This window comes from Macaca nemestrina, chromosome 16 (assembly GCF_043159975.1).
Source record: "Macaca nemestrina isolate mMacNem1 chromosome 16, mMacNem.hap1, whole genome shotgun sequence".
Taxonomy (NCBI): domain Eukaryota; kingdom Metazoa; phylum Chordata; class Mammalia; order Primates; family Cercopithecidae; genus Macaca; species Macaca nemestrina.
In genome coordinates this window covers 66,641,518-66,668,125 of record NC_092140.1, presented here as the reverse complement: position 1 = coordinate 66,668,125, position 26,608 = coordinate 66,641,518, and the positions used below count along the sequence as shown (strand labels likewise).

The 26,608-nt window shown below is 36.1% G+C and overlaps 1 protein-coding gene across 8 annotated transcripts in view; it reads right to left on the bottom strand.

The window, feature by feature from the left end:
* Positions 1-26,608, bottom strand: part of LOC105485577 (diaphanous related formin 3) — a 498,294-nt gene that overhangs the window by 286,655 nt on the left and 185,031 nt on the right. For all 8 annotated transcript variants that reach the window (XR_011614754.1, XM_071081265.1, XM_071081266.1 and 5 more), the window contains 3 exons: positions 22,981-23,085; positions 19,473-19,784; positions 18,542-18,656 (listed from right to left, as the gene is read on the bottom strand). Coding sequence is in view for 7 of the 8 variants with exons in the window: in XM_071081265.1 (XP_070937366.1) it covers positions 18,542-18,656; positions 19,473-19,784; positions 22,981-23,085 (532 nt within the window). In the remaining variant the exon portion in view is untranslated. The remainder of the gene's footprint in view (positions 1-18,541; positions 18,657-19,472; positions 19,785-22,980; positions 23,086-26,608) is intronic.

Genomic DNA, 26,608 nt, shown 5'->3' with positions numbered 1-26,608 from the left:
AAAAATACAATGGAATATTATTCAATCACTAAAAGAAATACAGTACTGACACATGCTACAATGCATCCTTAAAAATATTATGTAAAGTGAAAGCCAGATACAGTAGGTCATATACTGTGTGATTCCACTGATATGAAACATCCAGAACACATAAATTCATAGGCAGAAAATAGACTGATGATTGCCAGGGGCTAGGGGAAGTGGATAATGGGGAGAGACTGCTTAAGGGGTCCAGGGTTTTACTTTGGAATGATGAAAATGTTTTAGAACCAGATAGAGGCCATGACTGCACAAGACTGTGACTGTACTAAAGGCCACAATTATTCATAGTTAATTTTATGTGATATAAATTTTATCACAATTTAACAAAAATCAACACCAAACAAAGGAGCAATTTTCAGGAAAAATACCTACAAAATGTGTTAAAGTATGTTTGCTATTAATTGCTCCTGGTTTGTAGACAGCAATCAGGGTGCATCCAACAATAATACAGAATTTACCTATAATTTTTACTTTCCTCCTCCTTACTTTTTGCTGCTAAAACAGAAGGAAAAAAAAAGGTGAATCATTTTAGCATCTAGGTCCTGAACTTATTCCACTCTCAACCACCGTCATTACTCTCTGAATTTTTTTAACCTAATTTACAAAAGAGTCTGCTATTCACTCAGAGCTAAAGTCATCAGTGGCAGAGTTAATTGGAATCTAGATCATTTAAATATTTTTACTCTCCTTCCAAAATTCCCATTTGCTTAAAATGAAAAAAGACAGTTTGCTTGAGGAGGCTGAAATTATTGCACTTCTGCTTTAAAGAAATGAAAAAGCATTCATTTATCCAGCAAACATTCAGTGCCCATATGTGCCAAGCATACTTCTAGGTGCTTGCGATACATCAGTAAATGAAACAAAGAGCTCTTTAGTAAAAGAGCTTAAATTCCAGTGGGAGTAGGGAGAGAATAAGATAACATACTGAATAAATAAGTAACTAACAATATGTTAGAAGGAGATAAATAATATGAAAACTAAACACGGTAGAGAAAATGGGGATGGGGTGAGGACAAAGGAAAAACATGGCAGGATTAATCTGGGAGTTGAGTGTAGGAGCCTCATTGAGAAAGCGACATTTGAATCAAGACTTGAAGGCAGTAAGGGGCTTATGGAGCAGATATCTGGAGCATGAATGTTCCTGGCAGGGAAAAGCCCAAGGCAGGAGTAAACCTGGCATGTCTGGGGTACATCATGAAGGTTGCCTAGTATGGTTGAAGTGAAAGAACTGAAAGAGAGGTAATAGGAAATGAAGTTGGCGAGCCAAGGAGCGGGAGAATAAAATGTTTCGAAAAGCTTCAGCATTTTCCAGGTACTGAGAAAAAAGGGCTCAATTGTTTGAAAGTAGAAAGAGAACTACATGGAATGTGGAGGACAGGGGCAGAATCCAGGTGGGCTCTCCAATGCCTGATGAAAGACGTACTCTAAGTCAGTCAGCAACAGCTCCCAATAGGAATTTTGGTAGGAGATAAAGAATGGGTAAGGATTACAAATTAAAACACTCAAGCATAAATGTCAAGGACAAAAGGAAGGGGCAATGAAATGCAAAGCCCAATTTAGATAAAAAGTTGACCAATGTTACCGGAGTATAGGATGTGTAGAGCAAAAAAGTAACAAGGAGAAAATAGCTAGATACACAAGTTAGACCTGATTATAGAAGGCTACAAATGCTGGACTGAGAAGTCCCTTTTCTTTTTAATCTTTTTGTATGTGTGCATACACAGGATATGATAAATGTGATATTTCTCATGACCACAAATCCGAAGATAGTTTGCATCATTGTCTTTAAAAAAGAATATGAAAAGAAAGAGCAATTTGGAATCTATTTCTTTTTTAAAAAGCATTTGAAGAAAGTATGTAATAAATGAAAGGCTATCACTGTTTCTAAGAGTCAAGAAACAAGGCAAAATAGGAGATGTAACTGTGCTGTACAAGTAGTCAGGGTTCCCGACACCAAGGTCAATTCCATACCAATGCATAAGGTCCTTCAAGATGCACCCACAGTATGCTCTCATGCCTTTCCCTCCCTCCTGTTCTCTAATGTCTGTGAACAGGATAGAGAGCAAAGAACAAAAGTTATGGAGTCAAAAAGTAAATTCTCGATTTTCAACTCCTTTCTAATAATGTAACCTTGACGGCCACAGTTTTAATTTCTGAGTCTCAGCCTCTTACAATAAAACAAGGCAAAAGCCTAAATTACAAATGTGAGGACTGGGAACCATCCCCGGGGTTATGCAAAGCACTCATTTTTCCTTTAACTTGTAAGTCACTTCCTTTATCTCATTCCCTTTCGCTTCCAACAGTTGCTCTGGCCTTATAACCCTAATATAATCATAAATAATGGTAAAATTTGGGTTATTATGGTTGTAAGACAGGCTTATTCATCAAGAACACATTCACAAAACAACTGTCTTAATAATGGATACCACAGAGATACAAAAGTGGACAGGGGATGATCATGTCAGGTGGTTAGTTGACTTCTCTGCATTTGACTATCTTATTAAATAATATAGGTGTGTATTAGTCCATACTCACACTGCTATAAAGAACCACCTGATACTGGGTAATTTGTAAAGAAAAGGGGTTTAATTGACTCACAGTTCCATAGTCTGTAGAGAGGGCAGGAAACTTACAATCATAGCAGAAGGGCAAAGGGGAAGCCAGTACATCCTATATGACTAAAGCAGGAGGAAAAGGGAGCAAAGGGGAAGTTGCTACACACTTTTAAACAACCAGATCTCATGAGAACTCAATCATAAGGCAGCACTAAGGGGATGGTGCTGAACCATCAGTAACCACCTACACAATCCAATCACCTCCCACTAGGCCCCACCTCCAACACCAGGAATTACAATTCAGAATGAGATTTGGGTGAGGACACAGAGACAAACCATATCAAGGTAATAACAAATGAAACAATCCAATGATTACTCAACTTTAGATTTTCTGGTTTATGGAATATTCTTTCATATATATATATACATACATTTTTATATATATTTGCATTTGTATGTGTACATATGTATTTTTATATATGAAAAATTATATTATGAAACTATTATTACTGATATGGTTCGGCTGTGTCCCCACCAAAATCTCATCTTGAATTCTAGCTCCCATAATCCCATCATGGGAGGAACCCAGTGGGAGGTAACTGAATCATGGGGGTGTGTTTCTCACGTGCTATTGTCATGATAGTGAATAAGTTTCATGAGAGCTGATATTTTTATAAAGGGCAGTTTCTCTGCACACACTCTCCTGTCTGCCACCATGTAAGACCTGCCTTTGCTCTTCCTTTGCATTCCTACATGATTGTGAGGCCTCCCCAGCCATGTGGAACTGTAAGCTAATTAAACCTCTTTTTCTTTATAAATTACCCAGTCTCGGGTATATCTTTATTAGCAGCATGAGAAGCTACTAATACAGTAAATTGGCACTGCAAGGAGCGGCTGCTGCTGTAAAGATACCCAAAAATGTGGAAGCGACTTTGGAATTGGATAACAGGCAGAGGTTGAAATCGTTTGGAGGGCTCAGAAGAAGACAGAAAAATGTGGGAAAGTTTGGAACTTCCTAGAGACTTGTTGAATGGTTTTAACCAAAATGCTGATTGTAATATGGACAATAAACTCCAGGCTGAGGTGGTCTCACATGGAAATGAGGAACTTGTTGGGAACTAGAATAAAGGTGAATCTTGCTATGTTTTATCAAAGAGACTGGGAGCATTTTGCCCCTGCCCTAGAGATCTGTGGAACTTTGAACATGAGAGAGATGATTTAGAGTATCTGGTAGAAGAAATTTCCAAGCAGCAAAGCATTCAAGAGGTTACCTGGGTGCTGTTAAAAGCATTCAGTTTTATTCATTTACATAGATATGGTTTCAAACTGGAACTTATGTTTAAAATGAAAGCAGAGCATAAAAGTTCAAAAAATTTGCAGCCTGATGATGCAATAGAAAAGAAAACCCATTTTCTGAGGAGAAATTCAAATCAGCTGCAGAAATTTGCATAAGTAATGAGGAGTCAAATGTTAATCACCAAGACAATGGGGAAAATGTCTCCAAGGCATGTCAGAAGTCTTCATGGCAGCCACTCCTATCATAGGCCTGGAGACCTAGAAGGGAAAAATGGTTTCGCAGGCTGGGCCCAGGGCCTTGCTGCTTCGTGCAGTCTCAGGACTTGGTGCCCTGTGTCCCACCTATAGCTAAAAGGGGCAAAGGTACAGCTCAGGCTGTTGCATCAGAGGGTGCAAGCCCCAAGCCTGGGCGGCTTACACATGGTGTCAGGACTGTGGGTGCAAAGAAGTCAAGAAATGAGGTTTGGAAACCTCCACCTAGATTTCAGAGGATGTATAGAAATGCCAGGATACCCAGGCAGAGGCATGCTGCTGGGATGAAGCTCTCATGGAGAGTCTCTGCTAGGGCAGTGTGGAAGGGAAATGTGGAGTGGGAGCCCCCACAAAAAGTCCCCACTCAGGCACTGCTGGGTGGAGCTATGAGAAGGGAGCCACTGTCCTCCAGATCCCAGAATGGTAGATCCACTGACAGTTTGCACCATGCACCTGGAAAACCCACAGACACTCAACACCACCCCATGAAAGCAGCCAGGAGTGGGGATGTACCCTGCAAAACCAAAGAGGCAGAGCTGCCCAAGACCATGAGAACACACCTCTTGCATTAGTGTGACCTGGATGTGAGATATGGAGTCAAAGGAGATCATTTTGGAGCTTTATGATTTGACTGCCTGCTGGATTTCAGAGTTGCATGAGGCCTGTAGACCTTTTGGTTTGGCCAATTTCTCCCACTTGGAATGTGTGTATTTACCCAATGCCTGTACCCCCATTGTATCTAGGAAGTAACTAACTTGCTTTTGATTTTACAGGCTCATAGGTGGAAGGAATTTGCCTTGTCTCAGATGAGATTTTGGACTGTGGTCTTTTGGGTTAATGCTTTTGAGTTAAGACTTTGAGGGACTGTTGGGAAGGCATGATTGGTTTTAAAATATGAAGACATGATATTTGGGAGGGACCAGGGGTGGAATGACATGGTTTGGCTATGTCCCCATCCAAATCGTATCTTGAATTTAACTCCCATAATCCCCACGTGTTGTGGGAGTGACCCAGTGGGAGGTAATTGAATCATGGGGGTGGGTTTTACCCACGTTGTTCTCATAATAGTGAATAAGTCTCATGAGATCTGATGGTTTTATAAAGGTCAGTTTCCCTGCACATGCTCTCTTGCCTGCCACCCTGTAAGACGGGCTTTTGCTCCTCCATTGCCTCTGCCATGACTGTGGGTCCTCCCCAGTCATGTGGAACTGTGAGGCCATTAAACCTCTTTTTCTTTATAAATTACGCAGTCTCAAGCATGTCTTTATTAGCAGCGTGAGAACAGACAATTACAGTTACCATGCTGAAGCTGACACAAACTGCAGTTTTTCTTGCTATTAGTACTGAAAAACTGCTGAATCTGCAAAAGTATTTAATGAAAATACAAATAATTGGTCAATTTTAAAATGTCATTTATGTATATACAAATACAGAAGATACAAAATGAAGTAAAATAAAACTTGGGAAAGTAAAATATTCAGAAAAAGCCTAATTTTAAAATAGAAAAACATAAAAGCTCTAAAGACTAATACCCCTCATTTAAAAACAAACACAATTATCCCATTGGCTATTTTAGCTTTCCTGGGTTGAATCTTATGCTAGGGGAACAGAAAGCCAAACTGTCCCACTGTGACCTGTGAAACCCTGAAAAATAATTGGCTCTCTAATGAAAAAGAAAAGAAGATTAAACGAGAAAGAAGAGCCCTGCTTCAGGAAGAATGAGTCTAAGGTAATATGATGATAGAAGAGTGGACTGGAAAATGACTAAGAGCCAACAATTAAATTAAAATAAATGGCTTATTTTGTGTGAAATGTCGCAGCTAGAGATCTTTTGATAAATGTGATTTCCCTCAGTGATGAAGTTTTTCCAATTAAAATAAACTTTATATACTGTATTTTAAATTATCCATTGAAATATGTAATTATAACAACATATATTTTCCATATTATGATAAAATTATATATATTCATATCCATTATTAGGTCTCAGTAACATTTGAACGAGGAAAAGGTCTCTATTCCCAGAGTCTCTATCACATGAACAGAAATATTCAAGTAAAAATATGTTGTGAAACATCATAAAACAAGAGTAACAATCCGTGTTTTAAAATATAAACTTTAAGATAAGGAAATTTAGTTTATCAACAGGCAATGTAGACATTGTTATCTTTTAAAAGTTAATAAATTTTTTTCTAGATTAGAAATAGTTTCTCTTTCAATCTTAAATAGTAGTGAGAGTCACAAAAAAATGTTTTTAAATGCCAATGGCTCTTTACTCTAGGTTTATAGAAAGTATTTCTAGGTTTAAAAAGATATATGAAATAAAAATATATATAATTTATTTATTTCCCAGAAAAAAAATGAAATTAGTAGTATATATTACAAACTGCAAAATACACGCTATGATACTTGATGCACATTAATTAAATATAACATTTTGACAAAGAAGGGAAAAAATGTTTCCTGGTACTTAAGAAAACACAATATAAGAATTTTTCCTAAAATCTAGAAAGGCATATTTGGCTATGGGGACAAAAACATATGTTAATGTGATTGATATAGATCTAAACATCAATAAACTTTTTTTTTTTTTTTTGAGACGGAGTCTCACTCCTGTTTCCCAAGGCTGGAGAGCAATGGCACGATCTCGGCTCACCGCAACCTCCGCCTCCCAGGTTCAAGTGATTATCCTGCCTCAGCCTCCCAAATACTTGGGATTACAGGCGCCCGCCATCACACCCAGCTAATTTTTGTATTTTTAGTAGAGATGGGGTTTTACCATGTTGGCCAGGCTGGTTTCAAATTCCTGACCTCAGATGCTCCACCCACCTAAGCCTCCCAAAGTGCGGGGATTACAGGTGTGAACCACTGTACCCAGTCTTCAATAAACATTTTGTGAATAGAATAAATGATTTAAAAAGTTGAGTCAAAATGCCCCAGGACTCCTAAAATGGCATTCCTATAAAAGGAATGCAAGCTAAAAGAAAGTGACATAACATAAACAATGTTCGTTTCACACCCAAGTACCCTGTGAAATACTGCAATTTTATGGCATAGAGTTGTTCCACAGCCCTCGTTGCCAAAGATATCCATGTCCTCATTTCGGGACCAGTGAATAATTTACCTCACATGGAAAAAGGAACTTTGCACATGTGATCAAGGTTAAGGATTCTGAGATGGGGAAGAGCAGAATGGATTATCCAGGTGGGCCCAATTTAATCCCATGTGAGTCTTTAAAAGAACCTTTTGTAGGTTAGGTCAGAGTTAGAGAAGGAGATGGAATCATGGAAGCCAGGCGAGAGAGATGTAACAAGATGACTTGCTCTGCTGTTGCTGGCTTTGATGATACAGGAAGGAGACCACAAGCTGAGGAATGTGGGTGGCCTCTAGCCACTGGAAAAGGCAAGGAAACATATTCTCCTCCAGAGCATCCAGAAAAGAACACAGTCCTGTTGATTTTAGACTAGTGAAACCCATACTGGACTTCTATAGAATTGGAAGATAATAAATTTGCATTTTTAAAGCTGCTAAATCTATAGTAATGTGTTATAGCAGCAATAGAAAACTAATACAAACCCCATTGGTGAGCATAATGATTCTTCCAGTCTCTGTTAGCTAAGCTAAGCTGAAATTGAAGAGAAAGCTAAGAAAAATAGATGAGAAGTTAACCTAGAGTTCTGACATCACTGGGATGTTGAATGAACCAACTCTAGGACCACCAACTACCAGACTTCTTGTTTTAATCATTCCCTGCAGGCAAATTTCCTCACTGATTCACAAGAAAGGACTGATTTATATACACTAATACAGAATGTAAAATTCTAAGGTTTTTTTTCCAATCACAGATTTGGGGGCTGTAAGTCATATTCTGAGTTGAATAATTTTTACTTCAAGAGTTCTGTCCTCCTCAGCCGGGCGCGGTGGCTCACGCCTGTAATCCCAGCACTTTGGGAGGCCGAGGCGGGCGGATCACAAGGTCAGGAGATCGAGACCATCCTGGCTAACACTGTGAAACCCCGTCTCTACTAAAAATGCAAAAAATTAGCCGGGCGAGGCGGCGGGCGCCTGTAGTCCCAGCTACTCGGGAGGCTGAGGCAGGAGAATGGCGTGAACCCGGGAGGCGGAGCTTGCAGTGAGCCGAGATCGCGCCACTGCACTCCAGCCTGGGCGACTAAGCGAGACTCTGTCTCAAAAAAAAAAAAAAAAAAAAAAAGAGTTCTGTCCTCCTCATCTATTACCTGTCAAGCTAGTAGGGAAAGTATAAATACTCACTTTCATTTAAGCTAAAAACGAAAGACATTTCTTTATGTATTTCCTTAATAATTTGTCAGCAGTTTAGGAAATGAATATTTAGTTGAATCATGTGAAGGTTTCGATTGTCAAAATGGTATAATGACATATGGTTCACCCAACTAATTTCTATTAGCTTGTACCACACAAATGGAGGAGAAAAAAAGGAGTAATCCATTCCTAAAAAATTATCACTCTTCCGAACCTTCTGCTAGCAATCTATGAAACTAAAAACACTAAAAGTTATCATGCCTCCTGCAAACCCTTCAGAGAATTTAGCCATACACTTTATCTGGCATTCTTATTTGCCTATCAAATAAAGCTTCTCTATGCCTTAATTCAACCCAGGTCCATAATTATATTGAGCCATCTCTACCATCCTCACTAATCTCTGAAAATGTAAATCACTGTCAAAAATAATGAATTATAGCAAAAACAAGTAACATTTTACAAGAGAGTGAATGAGTTTTTGAAGATCACCCCCAAAGTCACCAGTTCAATGCTCTAAAACTGAAATCACAACAAGAAAAGCAAAGTTTAGAATTTCAGCTTTCAAATCTCACAAAATTTCAAATATTATTAGGCCCCAGTTCCATGAATGAGTCATCAACTGAAAGGAAAGAAGTCATGGGGGGAAAAGAAAATCAGGAAATAAAAAAGAGCTTTATATTTATCCCTGATTCAACAAATCCCTGTCTCAAGAAACTTAATGAAGCACTTGACATTTAAGACATACATAAAAATGAAACTAGATATACAGAATAATCTATTATTATTTTCTAAAGTTAATGGTATGAACTAGTGTTACAGTAGTCTCCATAAGTGGCTATTAACATAGGTCAGTTAACACAGTAGTTTCATGATATAGAAAGTTTCACTTGAAAGCAAGGCTACAGTGAATATAGGCCATTTAACTTGTTACACTGTGGAAGATTCAGAGATGATACACAAAACTTTATAAGTTGAAATGAGTTCTGTATTCTCAACATTTAAGTTCAGCTAACATTTCCTGAGCAACTACAATGAGCTGGGCACTGCAAAAGATGCTTTACAATATGCATTATATAATCCTCACAATAACCTCATGAGATGGGTATTATGTCCCCCATTTTATAGAGGAAAGAAACTACAGCTGTAAAAGCCAGGGTCACACACTTGTAGGGTGGGCTCTACAACATCCCTCACTTCACATGTATATTACACAGCATGATGTTAGTATTTACAGCTCAAATACTTACAGAAGTGAATAGAGGTACCAAATGATGAAAGATGGTCTTAATAAAAAACGGCAAGTTTTTAAAGCCTTTAATATAAATTGTGGAATGAGGGTGAACTGCTGTGGGGCAGTGGTAAGGTGGCAGGAGATGAGAGGAAAATTATTTTAAATCAAAGCAGAGCACTTTAAATAAAACATAATAGGATTTCTTTTAATCAGAGAAGCAGCATGGCATAGCACAAAGACCAATGGCTTTAGACTTGAATCTGTATTCCCTTCAGAGTAGCTGATTCTTTTAGCTGAAATTCACCAAAGAATGTAACTTTCTTACATATAAATGAATACAACATCTGTCTTGGTTCTTTCACATAAATGTTTCTGGGAGCAAATAAAGTAACATAAGCAAACATTTAACTAGTAAAAAATACATTATTAATATGTTGTTTTATTATCATCTAATGAGTTTCATATTTTGTCCAGATTTGATCTAAGTATACTTTTATTAATAAATGCATTATAGTAGTCTGTTAAAGTGAGATTCAAAAATGGACAGTCTGATGTTAAAATTGCCTTAAAACATTATTCTAAGTTAGATGAAATATTTCATTACATGTATTGGTTCCTTGAATTAAAAAAAAAAAAAAAGGCAACATAAATTTAAATAGGCAGCAGTTAAGCCCAGGCTCAGGCCCAGGTCTTTGATGTTACTTCACTTTCACTACTGCATAAATGAGAGAGTCTGAATTAATTCTTGACCTTTTTTTTTTACCAAAGACCCCATTGATAGTCAAAGAAGTGGACCCTTTCTCAAAATAGTATTTTTAAATGCATAAACAAAAATATATAGGATTTCAAAGGAAGCAAATTATATTTGAAAGGAGCTATCAAAATGCATTAAACACCAGTTTATGAAATAGTAATACACATGTGAGGAAGCAATGTAGATGTGCTGCTCAGATCTCCATTTCGGAAGAACTTTCCATTCAGTCGCAAGGAGTGCATTTAGCTGACAGGCTTCAAGTTATAGCAACTTTAGAATCCTCCTTAACTTTTGAGTCCAGGCCACACTCATCCTGGGCAGCCCTCAGCCTATGGCTGAGCCTGGCACAAGTAGTAAGGACTGCCACTAGGGCCCAATGAGGGACTCCTCTCACAGGCATCATTTGTTCCAGAGCTCCTTCCTAGCTAGACTGGCTGAGGATTTGTCAGGTTTGCACCATGGTCTAAGGTTTTACCTGCGCAGTCTTGCATCCTAACCCTTAAAAGAAACCCACACTCCAGCATCTCCGTGTCTGCTTCCAGGTGGAACCAATCAACAAAATCTGCTTTATTAATGAATTAAATAACAAGATCTAGTTGCAGGTCTAATAACTACTCTAATTTTGAAATACTGATCATTTTAAATGATATTTCAACTTAATTAAAATAATTCTAATGTATTTTGAAAGTATATATGAACTGTACTCATGGAAATTTAATAGGTACTGCTATGTTTGTTGCCTATAATTGAAGAAAAAGCTAAATTTCAATTAGAGGTTAAAGTATGTGATTGTTTTTCTTATCCAAGTTCAGACCCCAGAATTCTATCTGCAGACCCCAAGTTAAGAATTCTAGGCCGGGCGCGGTGGCTCAAGCCTGTAATCCCAGCACTTTGGGAGGCCGAGACGGGCGGATCACGAGGTCAGGAGATCGAGACCATCCTGGCTAACACGGTGAAACCCCATCTCTACTAAAAAATACAAAAAACTAGCCGGGCGAAGTGGCGGGCGCCTGTGGTCCCAGCTACTCGGGAGGCTGAGGCAGGAGAATGGCGTAAACCCGGGAGGCAGAGCTTGCAGTGAGCTGAGATCCGGCCACTGCACTCCAGCCTGGGCGACAGAGCCAGACTCAGTCTCAAAAAAAAAAAAGAATTCTGGGATAAAGTGTCTGACTTTGAAACACCCATTCTTTTAAGATACAGAGATGAACTTCGACAAGTGAAAGTTGTGCTAACAAAAGGTCTCTAACCTGGCTTACCTACTCAGATGCCAACAAACATGTGAAAGCTTCTATTAAATGCACAGAATACATTATAAGATCATATGCCCAAATGATTTAACCTTGAGGGACAAGAATAGCTTACCTAAACACATGAATGCATAATCACCTAAAAATCTAAATTGTGAAATTCAAGGTTCTAAAATATATAATTAAGTTATTTTTTACATATTTTTCTAAGAATATGTATAACTTATTCTGTTTAACATCAAAATGCTATATAGAATTTACTATTTACTATATTTATACCATTTATTTGCTATACTATTTATTTAATACCAAATTGCTATATAGCATTTAATCCAGCAAGAAGTACCCTGTATCTACTTCTGACTCTCCTATCTTGACCCTATTCTCTTCCTGTGTTCCAAGGATGGTATCAGGTTACCATTCTAACTCTAGATGATTCCATCTCCTAGTCAGGCAAACAGTATGTGTAAGGAGGGGGGGAGGGGAAGGAGGAGATAGGTATGTGAATAGCTACATTTACAAATTTTTCTTTTTAAATAGAGACAGGGTCTCACTCTATCACCCAATGTCTACTTTTGTACAGACAGGTCTCATTACATTGCCCACGCTGGTCATGAATTCCTGGCCTCAAGCAATCCTCCTGTCTTGGCCTCACAAAGCGCTGAGATTAGAGGCATGAGCCATTGTGCCCAGCCTCAAAATGTTATTAATGCTTTAACATTACAATAGAGCATTCAGAAGGATAAGCCTCATTTAAATTTCCAGGTGGTTAATAACAAGCACTAATTTGAGTGGGAGCCCTGAATGACAGAACATGATGCAGACAAGGCAAAGAACTGCCTAAAATAGGGAAGTGCACTTTAAGCAATAGGAGGGCAACTAGAATTGCCCTGATGAAATGGAGAGTAAGGCAGAAGATAGAGAAAATGTAAGATAAATTTTGAGACAAAAGGTGTGAGATAACAACAATGAAATGTAACAATTTTATAATTTTGTTAAGAGATGATAGCTACAGACACACCACTAAGAACTTACTACCAATATTAAAATATCAAGGTCAACTTGTAAAATGGAAAAGAAACAGTATCCTCCAATCTACCATTAGTCAAGTGACTCCAGTTAAATCCATTACCCTAATATCATTCCTTTCTCCAGTAGAAGTAGGAAAGTAGAAAAAAGAAAGAAAAAGCTATGTGTATGTACGTACACACCCCAATATACCTACACCCTAGTTTCTTCTCTTTCTGTTTGTAACATCTGTACAGCATGCAAGAAACATGTCTATTTATAGGGATTCAAAATAGACATATTTCTTGCATACTGTACAGATGTTACAATGCATAAATTTCTACCACACTATACCAAAGATATGCTGTAACTAAGCATTTAACCAAAGCATTTGGTGGACTTGCAAGTCTTCTGTGGCTCCAAGCTAAATAAATCCACTTTCTTTAGCCTCTCTCTTTAGTTCCCATTTCTCTAAAGCTTTCAAAATAAATCCCCATTTCTTCAGCACCTTAACAGAGAAAGTACTGTAACTGGTAACAATGAGATCCTTTAATGGGAAGATAAGATATTCTTGACCCATTTCATAATTTCCTTAATTCTTTAGTACTTTTGAGATTCAGCCACAGACAAGAACCAAATGATATGTCCCTAGAGAAATGTTTCATTCTCTACTGACTTTCTCCCCAATCTTCCAAATTAGCATTTGTGAAATCTTCTGTTCTTTTCAGAAAACTTTACTATGTATAAAACATGTTCCATTTATTTTGGCATCATCTCTTTATTAGCATGCATTCCAAAAAAAAAAAAAAAAACATATTTCTATATGTTCACCTTAATGTAGGCTTGTGAGGTAGTTTCAAAATTTTTATACACATTTGTTTGTACAGAGGAATAAATTATGTTTCAAATACAATGCAACATCTTGAACACAGCCAAGTTGCTGGGATAATCCATGTTTATCACTTACTACCTCAATTCTTTGTCCACTGAACTATGATGTCAGAAATCTAAGCTTCATTTGTTTTTAAGTGGATAATCCATTAACTTTTTCCATATGCCATAACTATTCAGTTGAGAAATAATTTATAAACCAATTTATGGGCCCTATCTGGCAAGTATGACATACCTGTTATAAAATATGATTACTTCAGAAAACTAACAATTGTGGAACCACATTTTCATAATAAATTAGTCTAAGTGAATTAGACTACTCATATACTTTCAGAAAGCCCTTTAATCCCTATTAAGTTAACAGTTTGTGAATAATGAAAGTAATTAATATTAATTTTACTTGACAAATCCAACACCAATAACCTGTTGGTATACTCTAATCCATTTTCCAACAGCCTGTAAAAATTAACCAACAGATGCTTCCAATCTGGTAAAAAAAAAAAAAAAAAAACCACACAGGTCATTAGCATTATTTTGATGATACCAAATGTTCAATATGTGAATATTATGATTAAATTTCAGAGAGAAATATAAACAATGTTCTTTTATAACCTTGTTAAGTCTTAACAGAAGCTGAATTTAGTAAAATATGTCAGTCTTTTCTAAAATCCAAATCAGCATTTGTTATTCCACTCCTCGTTATTATGCTTCAACTAAGAGCTTGACTGAGTTTCATCAGGAATGTAAAAGCAACAGGAGTCAGGGAAGCACGCCTGCCTTACTCATGCTGGCATCCCCAGTGTCAAGCACGAGGCGCAACATGCAATATGCACCCAATAAATATTTGTTGAGTGGGGCAGTGGTAGCCAATAAGAAAAAGTGGAAGATATGAAAGAGGAGGTATGAGAAAAAGAAAAAAGATAATCTGGAAAAGTGTCTATATATATTTCCAGAATAATTTAAAATATAGAAAGCTGAGATGTATCCCAAAAACTTACAAGAGAGAATCAAGAAAACCAAAGTGAGTTACTTAACAGCAAAATAAAGTATAAAAGAAAATGATGTAAGTGAATCAGGAAAAAATTACTGATTTTTCACAGGAAAAGGATTAGAGAGGATTCCTATTCCTCTACAGATATGGTACAAGGTACTTTCCCACAGAAGCGTTATAAATGGTCACAAAGATTAATTTAAAAAGCAGAATAGGTAAGATCTAATTGGAAAAAAAAAAAAAAAAGTAGGAATGTAATAAAAGGCAACAGGAATTAAGAGGAAATATCCAAGCCTTTATCAAGAATATCTTGGTAGTGTAAACGTAGGTAGGGCAGGATAGTATAGCAAGAAGTCAGAATTGTTTTGCCATCAGCAGACCAAAAGAAAAGATCCCAGCTGAGATACAGTAAAGATTAAACAAGATAATATGAAGACAACCCAGCTCAGGCACTGATATATCACGTATGTGCAATAGATATTAGCTCCTTTTCCAGCTCTCAATGTATTAGACTTGTAAATCCCAGTGGTCTAAACAGTAAAAGTCCTGAAAACCTAAAGTAGTGTCTACCGTAAGAAAAAAACCCCACTTATTTGACAACAAATAAAGGCTACATGAGAGAAATCTTCAAGGATCTCTTTAAATGATTGGATTCGGTTCCTTTGTTCTTACTACCTATTTTGTTGTTGTTTTGTTTTGTTTTTGTTTTTGTTTTTGTTTTTGTTTTTGTTTTTTTTTGAATGCTTGGGAAGCACAAAGGATTGGCATCTATCATTTAAATGCCTGGGATGGAATGTCCTTCTTTATAATCAAAGAAATAGCCTTGATTCTCAGTCCAGTTACTACTGCAATAAAAAACAGAGATACGCCATTTCTCTAAAAAACCCACTATTCTTCAGTAATTACCATCCTTTCCCGCCTAGTTGTGATGAAAATCAGCCAGCAGCCAATGCCTCTATCTCCCACACTGGCTTGCTAAAGGGTGGAAAGACAAATGGATTTTCACCTTGGAATGAACAATATATAAGTGACCAGGTTTACTTTTGTTTTCGGTTGTTGTTTTTTTTTTTTTTCTTTTTTTTGAGACAGAGTCTTACTCTGTTGCCCAGGCTGGAGTGCAGTGGCATGATCCTGGCTCGCGGCAACCTCTGCCTCCCAGGTTCAAGCAATTCTCATGCCTCAGCCTCCGGTGTAGCTGGAACTACAGGTGTGCACCACCATGCCTGGCTGGTTTTTTTTTTGTTTGTTTGTTTTTGTTTTAATTTTTTTAGTAGAAATGGGGGTCTTATCATGTTGGCCAGGTTGGTCTCAAACTCCCGGCCTCAAGTGATTCACCCACCTCGGCCTTCCAAAGGGCTGAGATTATAGGCGGGAGCTACTGCACCCGGCCATAATTTTGAATTATGCAGCAATTACAAAATTGATTCAAATGAAGTATGTTGCAGTCAGGGGGACAGGTGAATGTAACATTTGGACTCAATGCCTCAGCAGCCAGGTCACGAATAGAGACCACAAAGAGCAACCTGTCTACTTGACCAGTCTTGTCTAAGCTCTGTGGACCTCTTTCTCTTTCCTTCCTTTCTGATCTTTCCTATTAAATGGCAATATAAAATACCGTTTCTCTGAACGGAGCAATGACTGACCTTTCCTATAAAATACTCTGAAATGTTTTGCATGTAAATACACATTTTAACTGCAATGTATTTTCCTTGATTGCCAGACGACCAGTAATGCCAAAAAGCATTCTTAGGACTCCTCAAATAATGCTTTCTAGGAATTATTCTTTAAAATGAAGTCTCAAAAAAATAGCCACCTTTACAGCTCATCTCTGCTTACCACTGACAAATGTTAGCACTGCTCGAAGTCACAACCCTGGGCTTCCCCACCTTTTGTGTTCCCCTTGGAAATGTCATCTACTGTCACAGAAAAAAAGAAAGCAGCATTTGAGTTGAGTTGAGACAGAAGGTATCATAGTCCTCTGCCAGCCTCTAAGTCAAGTAAAGATTTCAGGCCAAAGGACCAGCAGTACAAAGGCAGAGAGAGATGGAAATAAGGAGTATGCAAAAACTGATCACCTTTTCACCTTAATCTTTCTAACTACTATTAGATTCAGCAAATATATCATTTTTTTTTTCAACCTTGAATCTCAAGGCTAAAGTTAGATGACTTAAGAATTTTTTAAAGGTCCAATTATTTCATTTAGGGCTAACACTACAGCTAAATTAAAGACATGCTAACAAGTTTCCCTTTTGAGCCTCATTAATTAAGAAAGTAATCAGAGTAAGGAGAAAAAAAGAGAGAGTAGCTCTATGGCAGCATTACTTAAATAGTTTTTAGGAACCACCATTTGTACCTACTAGGAAAGCAAAAGGAAAACTAATCAATTCCAGATAATGAAATCTGAAATTCTGAAGTGTTTTACATGTAAATACAAATTTTAACTGCCATATATTTTCCTTGATTGCCAGAAGAGTACACTAATCTTATTCAAAGAAAATTTTGATCCTTCATAATCAAAAGGTAAAATTAAAATCTTATTCACAAGTTTACTAGGGTGAGCTTGCTGAGAAAATTCTCCCTGTGTTCAAAGACCAAAAATATACCATTTTTAATATTTTAGTCAGGATAAATGGTACTCAAAAATATCTGTTAACGGTTTTTGATTTACCAAATTCTAGAAAACTACCTTAATTTACAATTACCTTTTAGAAAGAGTTTCTAATTTACATTAAGAATTTCCTAATTTACAATTACCTTTTAGAAAGAGTTTCTAATCTTTCAGAAAGTCATTCAAAGGAATACAAATACATTTTTAAAATATCTGCCAACATTCTTTGGCTGCTGTGCTCAAGTTAAATCAGATGTATAAGGCATCTAGCATGGTGCCTGGATAACAGTCAACATTTAAGAAGTCAACTCAACCCTCTACACAAAAGTCTCTGACCTGTATCCACCCAGTACAATCTCTCCCTGCCACCTCTTCCTTTGTTCTATGAGCCCAGGGATATAGGTGGCATAAGTCTACAGTTAAAAAGTTCTTTTGGAAAATTAAAAGGTAATGATTGATCTAAGTGTTTTGCACTACAGACCTAAAATGTAAGTTTTATATAATACTTAAAAATTCTGTGTGGAGATCAGTCTTGAAATGTAAGTAGCAGGCCCACGAAACTGGATGAAATAAGTTCAATTTTCAGACTTACGTAATACCTAAACAATTTTTTAAAAATCACACTGCATAGGTAAAACCTATCACAAAACATTCTGGAAAATGAATGCCATTGCTTTTAATGAAAAGATCATATAATCTACTTAGATACTTCTCTTTCAAGCTAACTCTTAAGACACTATAAATTTGATATTTCTATCCCATGTGACTCATAGCAATTAATTAAATTATGTGATAGTCACTGTAATTTTTTTTGGATTATACTTTAAGTTCTGGGATACATGTGCAGAACATGCAGGTTTGTTACATAGTTATACATGCGCCATGGTGGTTAGTTGTACCCATCAACCCGTCATCTACATTGGGTATTTCTCCTAATGCTATCCCTCTCCTAGCCCCCCAAGTCACTATAATACTAAAGGGTAGTAAAATTCTAACTAAAAGAAAGCACACATTTTGTTTTTTTATTTTTCAAACTAAAGGACATTCTCATGCCAAAACTGTCTCTGAAAATGTCCTCTTTTACAAAAGTCTAATTTATCCCAATGGAATATCTTCAAAAATAATATTATATAGAAAATTTAATAATCAAAATTTTATATTAACCTTTTGTATTTTTAAAACAGAATTTACTTTTTAAGCACTTTATTTCATTATACCATTTATTTGCCCATTAGGAATGTAAAAATATCATGTACAGGATTCAAAAACCAATGTTTTCTAAAAATTGGTATGTAAAAAGTATCATGTTAAAATTCTAAAATTAAATTAATTAAATAATAATTATAATCAATAAATTATAAGTTAATAAATAATCAAAAACTTACCTTTTTGATGGCAACAAAATGTATTCTCAAGTTTACAAAGCAAATCCACATTTTCATACTTATTTTCATTTACTTTTATCCAGAAACAGTTTTCAGTCATTTCATGAGGTCTGATCTACAATCAGAGAGAAGACTGATTCATAAATAGGTGAGTGTTCACCTGTCCGAGGCCAAGCATTATGCATAGACTATCATAGCTACCAGCAGAAATTTATAAAGTTGTATCTGTAAGATTTTTCCCCAAAGTGTGTTCAATGAGATACAAGTTCTGCAGGATGTTAACGTCTTATTAGGAAGAAAACGCTTCCATGATCCAATAGTTGAGGATTTGAAATATGATTTAATTAGCTTCTTCTCAATTGCATTTCTCATAGTCTCTAACAATTCTTACCTGCACTATATACATCTTGAAGGGCAGGATACATTATACAGCATTTTCCATGTTTCTGTTACCATAAAACCATTTTTCTGCAGAAGTCTGAATTCTTACGATCTGACTAGACATTAGCTTCTGACAACTAGTTAACACTTTCCCAACATCTATCAATAGAGAAAATTTCCTAGGAACACCATCATTTTTTTTTTTTTTTTGAGAAATGCTTCATAAACATAGGATTCACTGCAATAATATTTAATTATCAATTTAATTACAAATCACATTCCACTGGAACAACATCAACTCTCACCATATTTATAAACCAGAAAGTCTTAGTCAATATCAAAGGGCTTTATCCTAATACTTTAAGAAAAAAAACAAAAAAACAAAAAAAAAAACGCTATTTTATTGTCACTTTGATTAGCGACATTTGAAATTACATATATATAAATTAAATTATGTATAAATTAAATTCCATTAGAAATTATGTATATATAAATCCAAAATTAGATTTAGATCTAGGTAAAAGTATTTTCCTCTATTAATTTGTTTTACCTTTAACCAATTCAATCTTCTCATGCTAATTTCAGGTTTAAATTCTTTCTTTGGTTTCAACCCAAATGGCAGGGTTGGTAGAGGAGGAGAATTTTGTCCTCCAAGGAATCCCAGGGGAGGTGGTGGAGGCACAGGACCACCGAGTGGCATCCGCATTCCTGGAAGTGGAGGAGGTGGTGGAGGAGGGGGTGGAGGCGGCACCCCTCCACCAGAAGGCAGTGGAGGCGGAGGAGGAAGTGCTGAAGATAAGGAAGTTCCACCTTCTTTAGAGGGAGGCAAAGGAATATTACAATCAACTGGTAAGGCACCAAACTGGAGAAAAAAAACAATGAGACATAACTAAGAACATGTCTAAAAAACTTGTAAATATGCACTTTACTCAAAAATAAGGTATTCATTTAAACCAAAATAATTAAACATCAGTAATTTCATATGGTTAAACCAAAATTCAAAATTCCAACAATTTTTCTTCTAATTTAAGATTGCAGGTTTTTTTCCCTCATAAAAACATAATTGCCAGAAGTATAATTCCCTGTTTTGAGGCAGGTATGACCATCTAGGTAGAAATGTCCAGGAGGGAAATGGGTATGTGGATCTAGAAGATTTGAAAATCAGTAGTCTCTGGAAAACCATTGAAGTCAGGGAAGCAGAGAAGTTCACTCACAGTATGGAGAGAATATGTAGCATGACAAAGGGTCTATGCACAGAGTTCTATGGAACGCAAGCATTTAAGTGATAAGTAAAAAATAAGATTTCAAAAAAAGGACTTAAATGATATTGCCACATCATGCCTTTGCTCAGATCTTCTCAATGGTGTCCTAATGCACTTGAGAAAACAACAACAACAACAACATATTAAAATTCTTCATAGGGTCTATATAAGTATGTCATGATCTGGTCCCTGCCATCTGGTCTTGCAGGTGCCTTTCTTCTAATTCCGTGTATGTGCCAACCTCATGCTAATTTCAGGGCCCTTGGACATGCTGCTCCCTCTCTGCCTGGAACATTCTCTTCACCTGACCATCTCCTACTAGCCTCTTCAGTCTGAGCTACCAGGTCCCTTCCTTGGGAAAGCCTTATCTGACCACTCATTATACACTCATAGCACCTTGTACTTTTCAATAGCTCTTATCAAAAGTGTTAATTTATTTAAGGAATTATTAGCATTTATCTCTTTGACAGATTATAAGCTTGATGAGGTAAGTGACTATCTTGTATTATTTACTGCTCTTTCCCCAGCACCTAAAGCAGTGAATGGTACATGATAGCTATGGAAGAAATGTATAGCATAAATGCATGAAAGACAAGAAAAGAAAAAGCCAAGCACAGGGTCAAAAACCATGAGTGAAGAGAGCACCACCTAAAAGACTGCTTTGCAGAATCAAACGCCACAGAGAAGCAAGGTAAAATCAGGGGTGAAAAAGAACCACCTGTGTCCACTGGTCACTTTTGTCCTCATGTTTCCATGGCATAATAAGAATTTAACAGATGCATTTCGATGGATACAAAAAAGATATTCTGGGTTAATAAATAACTTTTGTAATATGATTAGCTTCTTGAAATTACAAACTTCAATTCTAACTGCCCTTCACATGGTGGGCCTTTAATAAATGTTACATAATTTTAAATTTTCATGGCACAATTATGAAAAATAGACCATGTACAAAAGCTTGAAATCAATGACGTCTGAAATCAAAGAAAACAGTGTTATAAAAGAAGTTGAGGCCACAAATCAAAAGCATGCCTTATCAAAACCAGTAAGTATAAAGAAAAACCAGTTCAGTGGTAATCTGGGTTGCTGTGTTCAAAGATGGTACCAACCTTTGAATGTTATTTGATAATTAACTATCAGTGTCTTAAAGATATGGCTGAATTTCTGCTCTAGAATAGTTCATTTGATAAAGTGTGAAGACTGACTTGAAGATATGGTTTGGGAGGCCAGACACTGTGACTATCGGCTCATCACTATGTCTCTCCAGCACCTAAAGTACCTGGTTGTGAAGAGACTACAGGAGCAAAGGAGTTAAATCACAGATAACAGAACATATTTTACTCATACTCTTCATAGTCCGCATAGCTTTGAACAAAAAGAAAGATCTTAAGATAAATGTCCTCATTTCATAAGAAATAAACCAGCATCCAAAGAAAGAATTTGCCAGTTGTTCCAACATGAGCATATGGTGGCCAATATTAAGTATCTAATTCTAGCTTTTCTTCTCATAGCCATAAACATGGGTCATCACTGCATACAATTTAAAACAATTTAGGAGATTCCTTGATTTAATCTCACTTTCAAAACATATACTTATTCCTATCATATAAAAGCACTGTGCAGCAATAACTTATCCAAAAATGGTGGATACATTTTTTATAAACTGGAATTTTCTGGAGAAGATTTACAAATAAATCTTCAACTGAATATAATTAAAAAGAAAAGAAAGTTCTTAAATTTACATTAGCCCAGACCAAGAAAAACTTGTCATAAATATTTCAGCCATTGTCTATAACTCAGTCTGAAGTACAGACACAATCAAATGTTTCTTTCAATATGAAAGACAAGGAGCCATATGGGAAAGATTAAAAAAAAAATTCAATAAATTGTGATACTTCCCTCTTGCAGCACTAAAGAACGAAGATGAATGTGAATAATTTTCTTGTAGATAGGAGATTTTAATTTTTTTCTCAAATTGAATATTAACAGATAGCTATCTCTTAAGGTATCTCCAGACAGCCTCAGTAACAAAACTATCCACTAAGCATTTAAAAGAAAACAAAATTGCCAATAAGAGAGGATACAGTATACCTGAGACTATTTCAACATAACCATAAATTAAGATGAAAGCAAAATAGCAAAACTATACTTATTGCTCATCATCCTGTACGTAAATCTACATGAAGAAATTTAGCTATGAATATTCTACCTCCTTACTTACATCAACATACAGCATGCAGATTATGTATTTCTTGCTATCTAAATGTTTTATATGTAGAGGGTGCATGGGAGCTATCTGCTTCATAATCCAGATTTACTCTCTTTTTTGTCATGTTTTAAATCTGTTTACTTTGGAAATTGAAAAATTATCAGAAAATGTTCTCATTCAGCTAGAGGTTATCTTTTACTGCAAGGGACCCCTAGGCTGAAGGTTTTGAAAAATAAATAGCTTGAGCAATAATTTCCTGTAGTGGGATAAAGATCAGTGATGAATAACAAATCTGAGAGTAAAAGATTTTCTTACTCTTTATGCTTAATTACTTAGGAAACATGTGACATTAGGAACAAAACCCAAACAAAACATAAGAAAGCAGAATGATTAGTAAAAGCTTAGCTATACATACATATAGAAAAAAAAGACCAAAAAAAAGCAAAACACAAGTACATATAAATAAGGCTATAAAAATACACAAGCAAAATTAAAGTTTAAACATTTTGATGCTATGAAGATATAACATAACCTTCGCTCCCTCACTGTGTTTTTAATACCCAAATTCACTCGAAGTGGAATTTTACCTGAGATTTAAAAGCTTGTAGCTCTGTTTGAAGCTCATTAATCTTTGCCTCTTTTTTCTGCAATTCAGCCTGAGTTTCTTGGTGGTCGGTAAACTCTTTTTCAAACTGAAACAAATTAAAAATAATAACAAAAACAGAAAGATGAAAATGAAAAGCACTATTCTTCTTACAGAAATATGACTCGAATGATCTGCCAGTAGAACACAAATTCCTGAATTGATTTTATGAAAGGAGTGGTAGAGTTTTGAAAAGTCACTGAGAGTCTTTCTCTAGGCCCCTCCAGGTCCCAACCAAAATCATTCATTCACAAGGGGGCAGAAAAAAGCCGCAGACAAAAGCTGTGACCTCTCTGCAAAGCAAACTGGCCACAGTTGTCTGTAACCTTGGCATTTTCTTCAAAGTCTCTAAATATTATTGTGACTTTGTGTAAAATAATAGAGAGCAAAGCATTGTACGAATTCCTCGCACCCTCCACTTGCAAAAACTTATTCTTGAAACTTATCTGAAGTATATCAACATGATTTAGGGGATTCCATTTTAATATTTTTTATTACTAAACAACTCCATTCTATTCAGTTTCTAACTTTTTTTCCTATAACAACATAATATCTCCAAATATCATTGGGAAAGTAATGATAAATTAATTTTTCAAAGTCCCTAGTGAAATACCTTCTGGAAAAAAAAAAGCGAACAATAAAATTTGGTGAATCCAGTGAGTTTTCTATAAGAATTTATATATGCACTAATCACCAGTTCTCATCTTGCATTCAAATAGATTCAACTTTGTCATTATTATAACTAAAAATCTCCTTTTTGTCTCACAATCAAACACGAGCATTTGACTTTCTTTAAAAAAAAAATGAAAAAAAAATCCATCAAAAAAATGCAACTATCTCACAAATGTGGCCTCTACATTTTAAATATACTCAAACCTCAATTAGGAAAATAACAACAATGTAGAACTCCACCGTTTACAAAGGGCTTTTATTTTTACTTAGTTTATAAAGGGAATCTTATTTTGCCCTTAATAACACAGAGGCAGTTGCTAGTCCTTCATAGCTAGTAAAAGATGTGAGATTAAAAAGCCAGATTTCCTGCCTTCAGAGTCTGAGTTCAAATGAAACTATGCCACCTCCCTGCAATTAACGTGTAGATAATGCTTTACAGTTTTACTTAACAGACGAATTTTTGGAGCAGTTTTTAGGTTCAAGGCAAAACTGAACAGAAAATAGAGATTTTCCACATACCCCCTAACCCTACACATGTATTATCTCCCCCCATACTTTATAGTTTTTAAAGCACAAAAAGAGGCATTCTTAGATTTCATTACAAAAACTCTGTGAAATAAGAAATATCGCTTTAATTCCCATTTTACAGGGAAGGAAGGTAAATTTCAGACTACTGATCCTCTCAGTCTCAACCCTGTGTTCCTTTATTAACAAAAACTAATAGGTAAAAACTGTCCAAGTGTCCTTCAGTTGACCTAAGCCACAGCAACATTACCATTCCTCACTACTACTACAGCTCCTACAAACCACTCTTACCGTTAAATATTTTAAAAGATTCTAAGCCTAAATCTAATCAAATTACTAATCTACTAAACAAGCCATGCATGAGTCTCAGAGGTCCGCCCATCTTCCCCCGTCACCCAGTGCTTCCCCCTAAGGACTTGCTAAATCAATTGCCTTCACACCATCTTTGCATAGTTAACCCCTCTGTACTTTCATCCCTCATTTTACTCCTTATAACCCCTCTTACCAATCTCTCTTTAGCTTAAAAGTCAACTTTTTCAAAGAGTATTCTTAAACCATACTCACTTTTCTGACCTGTTGAACTCCATTCATGTCATTATCTGTCACAACTTAGCTATAATTCATTCTAAAAACCCTGACTTACCAAATTCCAATTCCAGAAGTCCAAATTCCCTGGACTTCTCTCAGTCTCATCTTAGGTGGTCTCTCTAGGGCCATGCTATTTCAATATCATAGCCACTGACCACAAATGATTATTTAAATATAAACACAAATTATCAAAAATAAAGTTTAAAAATTCAGTTCCTCAGTCACACCAGCCATTTTAAAAAGTACACTATAGGTACATATGGCTGATGACTACCATGTAGAACAATATAGATTATAAAACATTTCCACCATCCCATATTAGACAGGCCAGTTCTATAGCATAAATACCTACAAATAGGCCTTCATATTCAACCTCTTTTCTGTATGTTCCATTACAACACACACTTCTGGTTCTCCTGCTACTCCTTGAGTGCTCCTACCAATTCCTGTTATGGGTTTCTACAAAATCCAACCCACTAATGTTGGCACTCTATAGGACTCTTTCCTCATCCCCCTCCTACTTGTCTCATCTTCCACACCCATGTTTAAATCACCATGCATACACTGATGGCTTACAAATCCCTATCAATATCTCAGCTTCTCATCTGAATTCCAGGCTACAAATCAGTCCATGAATATATTTCCAACCACTTAATGAAAACTTATCAAGACAGACAAAAAAACATATTTTCAAAACCAAACATGTTTCCCCCTATAAGATTTGTTTTTTGAATGTTGCTATTCTTTATAAAAGGCAGCTCAAATAACACGACTCCTTTGTTCTTAAACTATCAGTGACTTCATTACAATCATTACTATCTAAGAACCCTCTAGGATCTGGCCCTAATCTACCTATTTCCCGTTACACGATAAATATTTAACAACACACCCGAGATATGCCCCCTCAGAGTGGTAGGTTCTGGAGACACAGTTAAACAGAATATGATCAGTGTACTTTTTAGTAAGCACAGTGGCTGGTGGAGAAGTAAAAGCAAACTAACAACCCTAAATCCATTAAAAATACCAGCAATAAAGAGAGAGACAGAGAGAGAGAGACTGAAAGCTGGGGAATGATTCCTGGAGGAATGATGCTTGACCTCAAAGTCTGAAAAATTTACCAGCATTTCAGCGTGTGGATGAATGACAAGCAATACTTTGTAAGGGGCACAAAAAGAGATATGAGAACAAACTGAAGGGGATAAAGCCAGGGATGTACACAGAAATAAAATTGCTGAAAGGAATTTTGCAGTAAGCCAAAGAGTTAATCCTTTTTTCTTAAAAATCCTAGAGAGTTATTAGGGTGTGTATAATAAGTAAATAACATAATCAAAATTTTACTTTTAAAAACTCAACCAGCAGCAGTGTGAAAGATGGGCTGAAAAAGACATACTAGAGGCATGGAAATTGGTTTGGAGGCTATTGCAGTTATCCAAGAGAGAACTGAAGGCCTTCTGAATTAAGGTGGAGGAGACGGTAATGACAAAGAAATGAAAAAAGACTACAGAACCCAAAAATGTTAGTATCTGACTGAATGAAGGAAATGAGAGAGAGGAGTATATCTAAGATGACTACAGGGTTTTGTTGTTTTACAGGCTGGAAAAAAAAGTGTTGTTATTTGGGGAAAATAAATAAGGTTATAAAATGCAGGAGAAAAAGATATTTTTAGGGAGAAGAAAGATAAATTTGGTTTTGGATATGCTCAGCTTGAGATATGTAGAGGAAATTCAAAAGAAATTTAGATACACATCCTTTCTTGGCTATCTCGCATTGTTCTTCATAGTGATTCC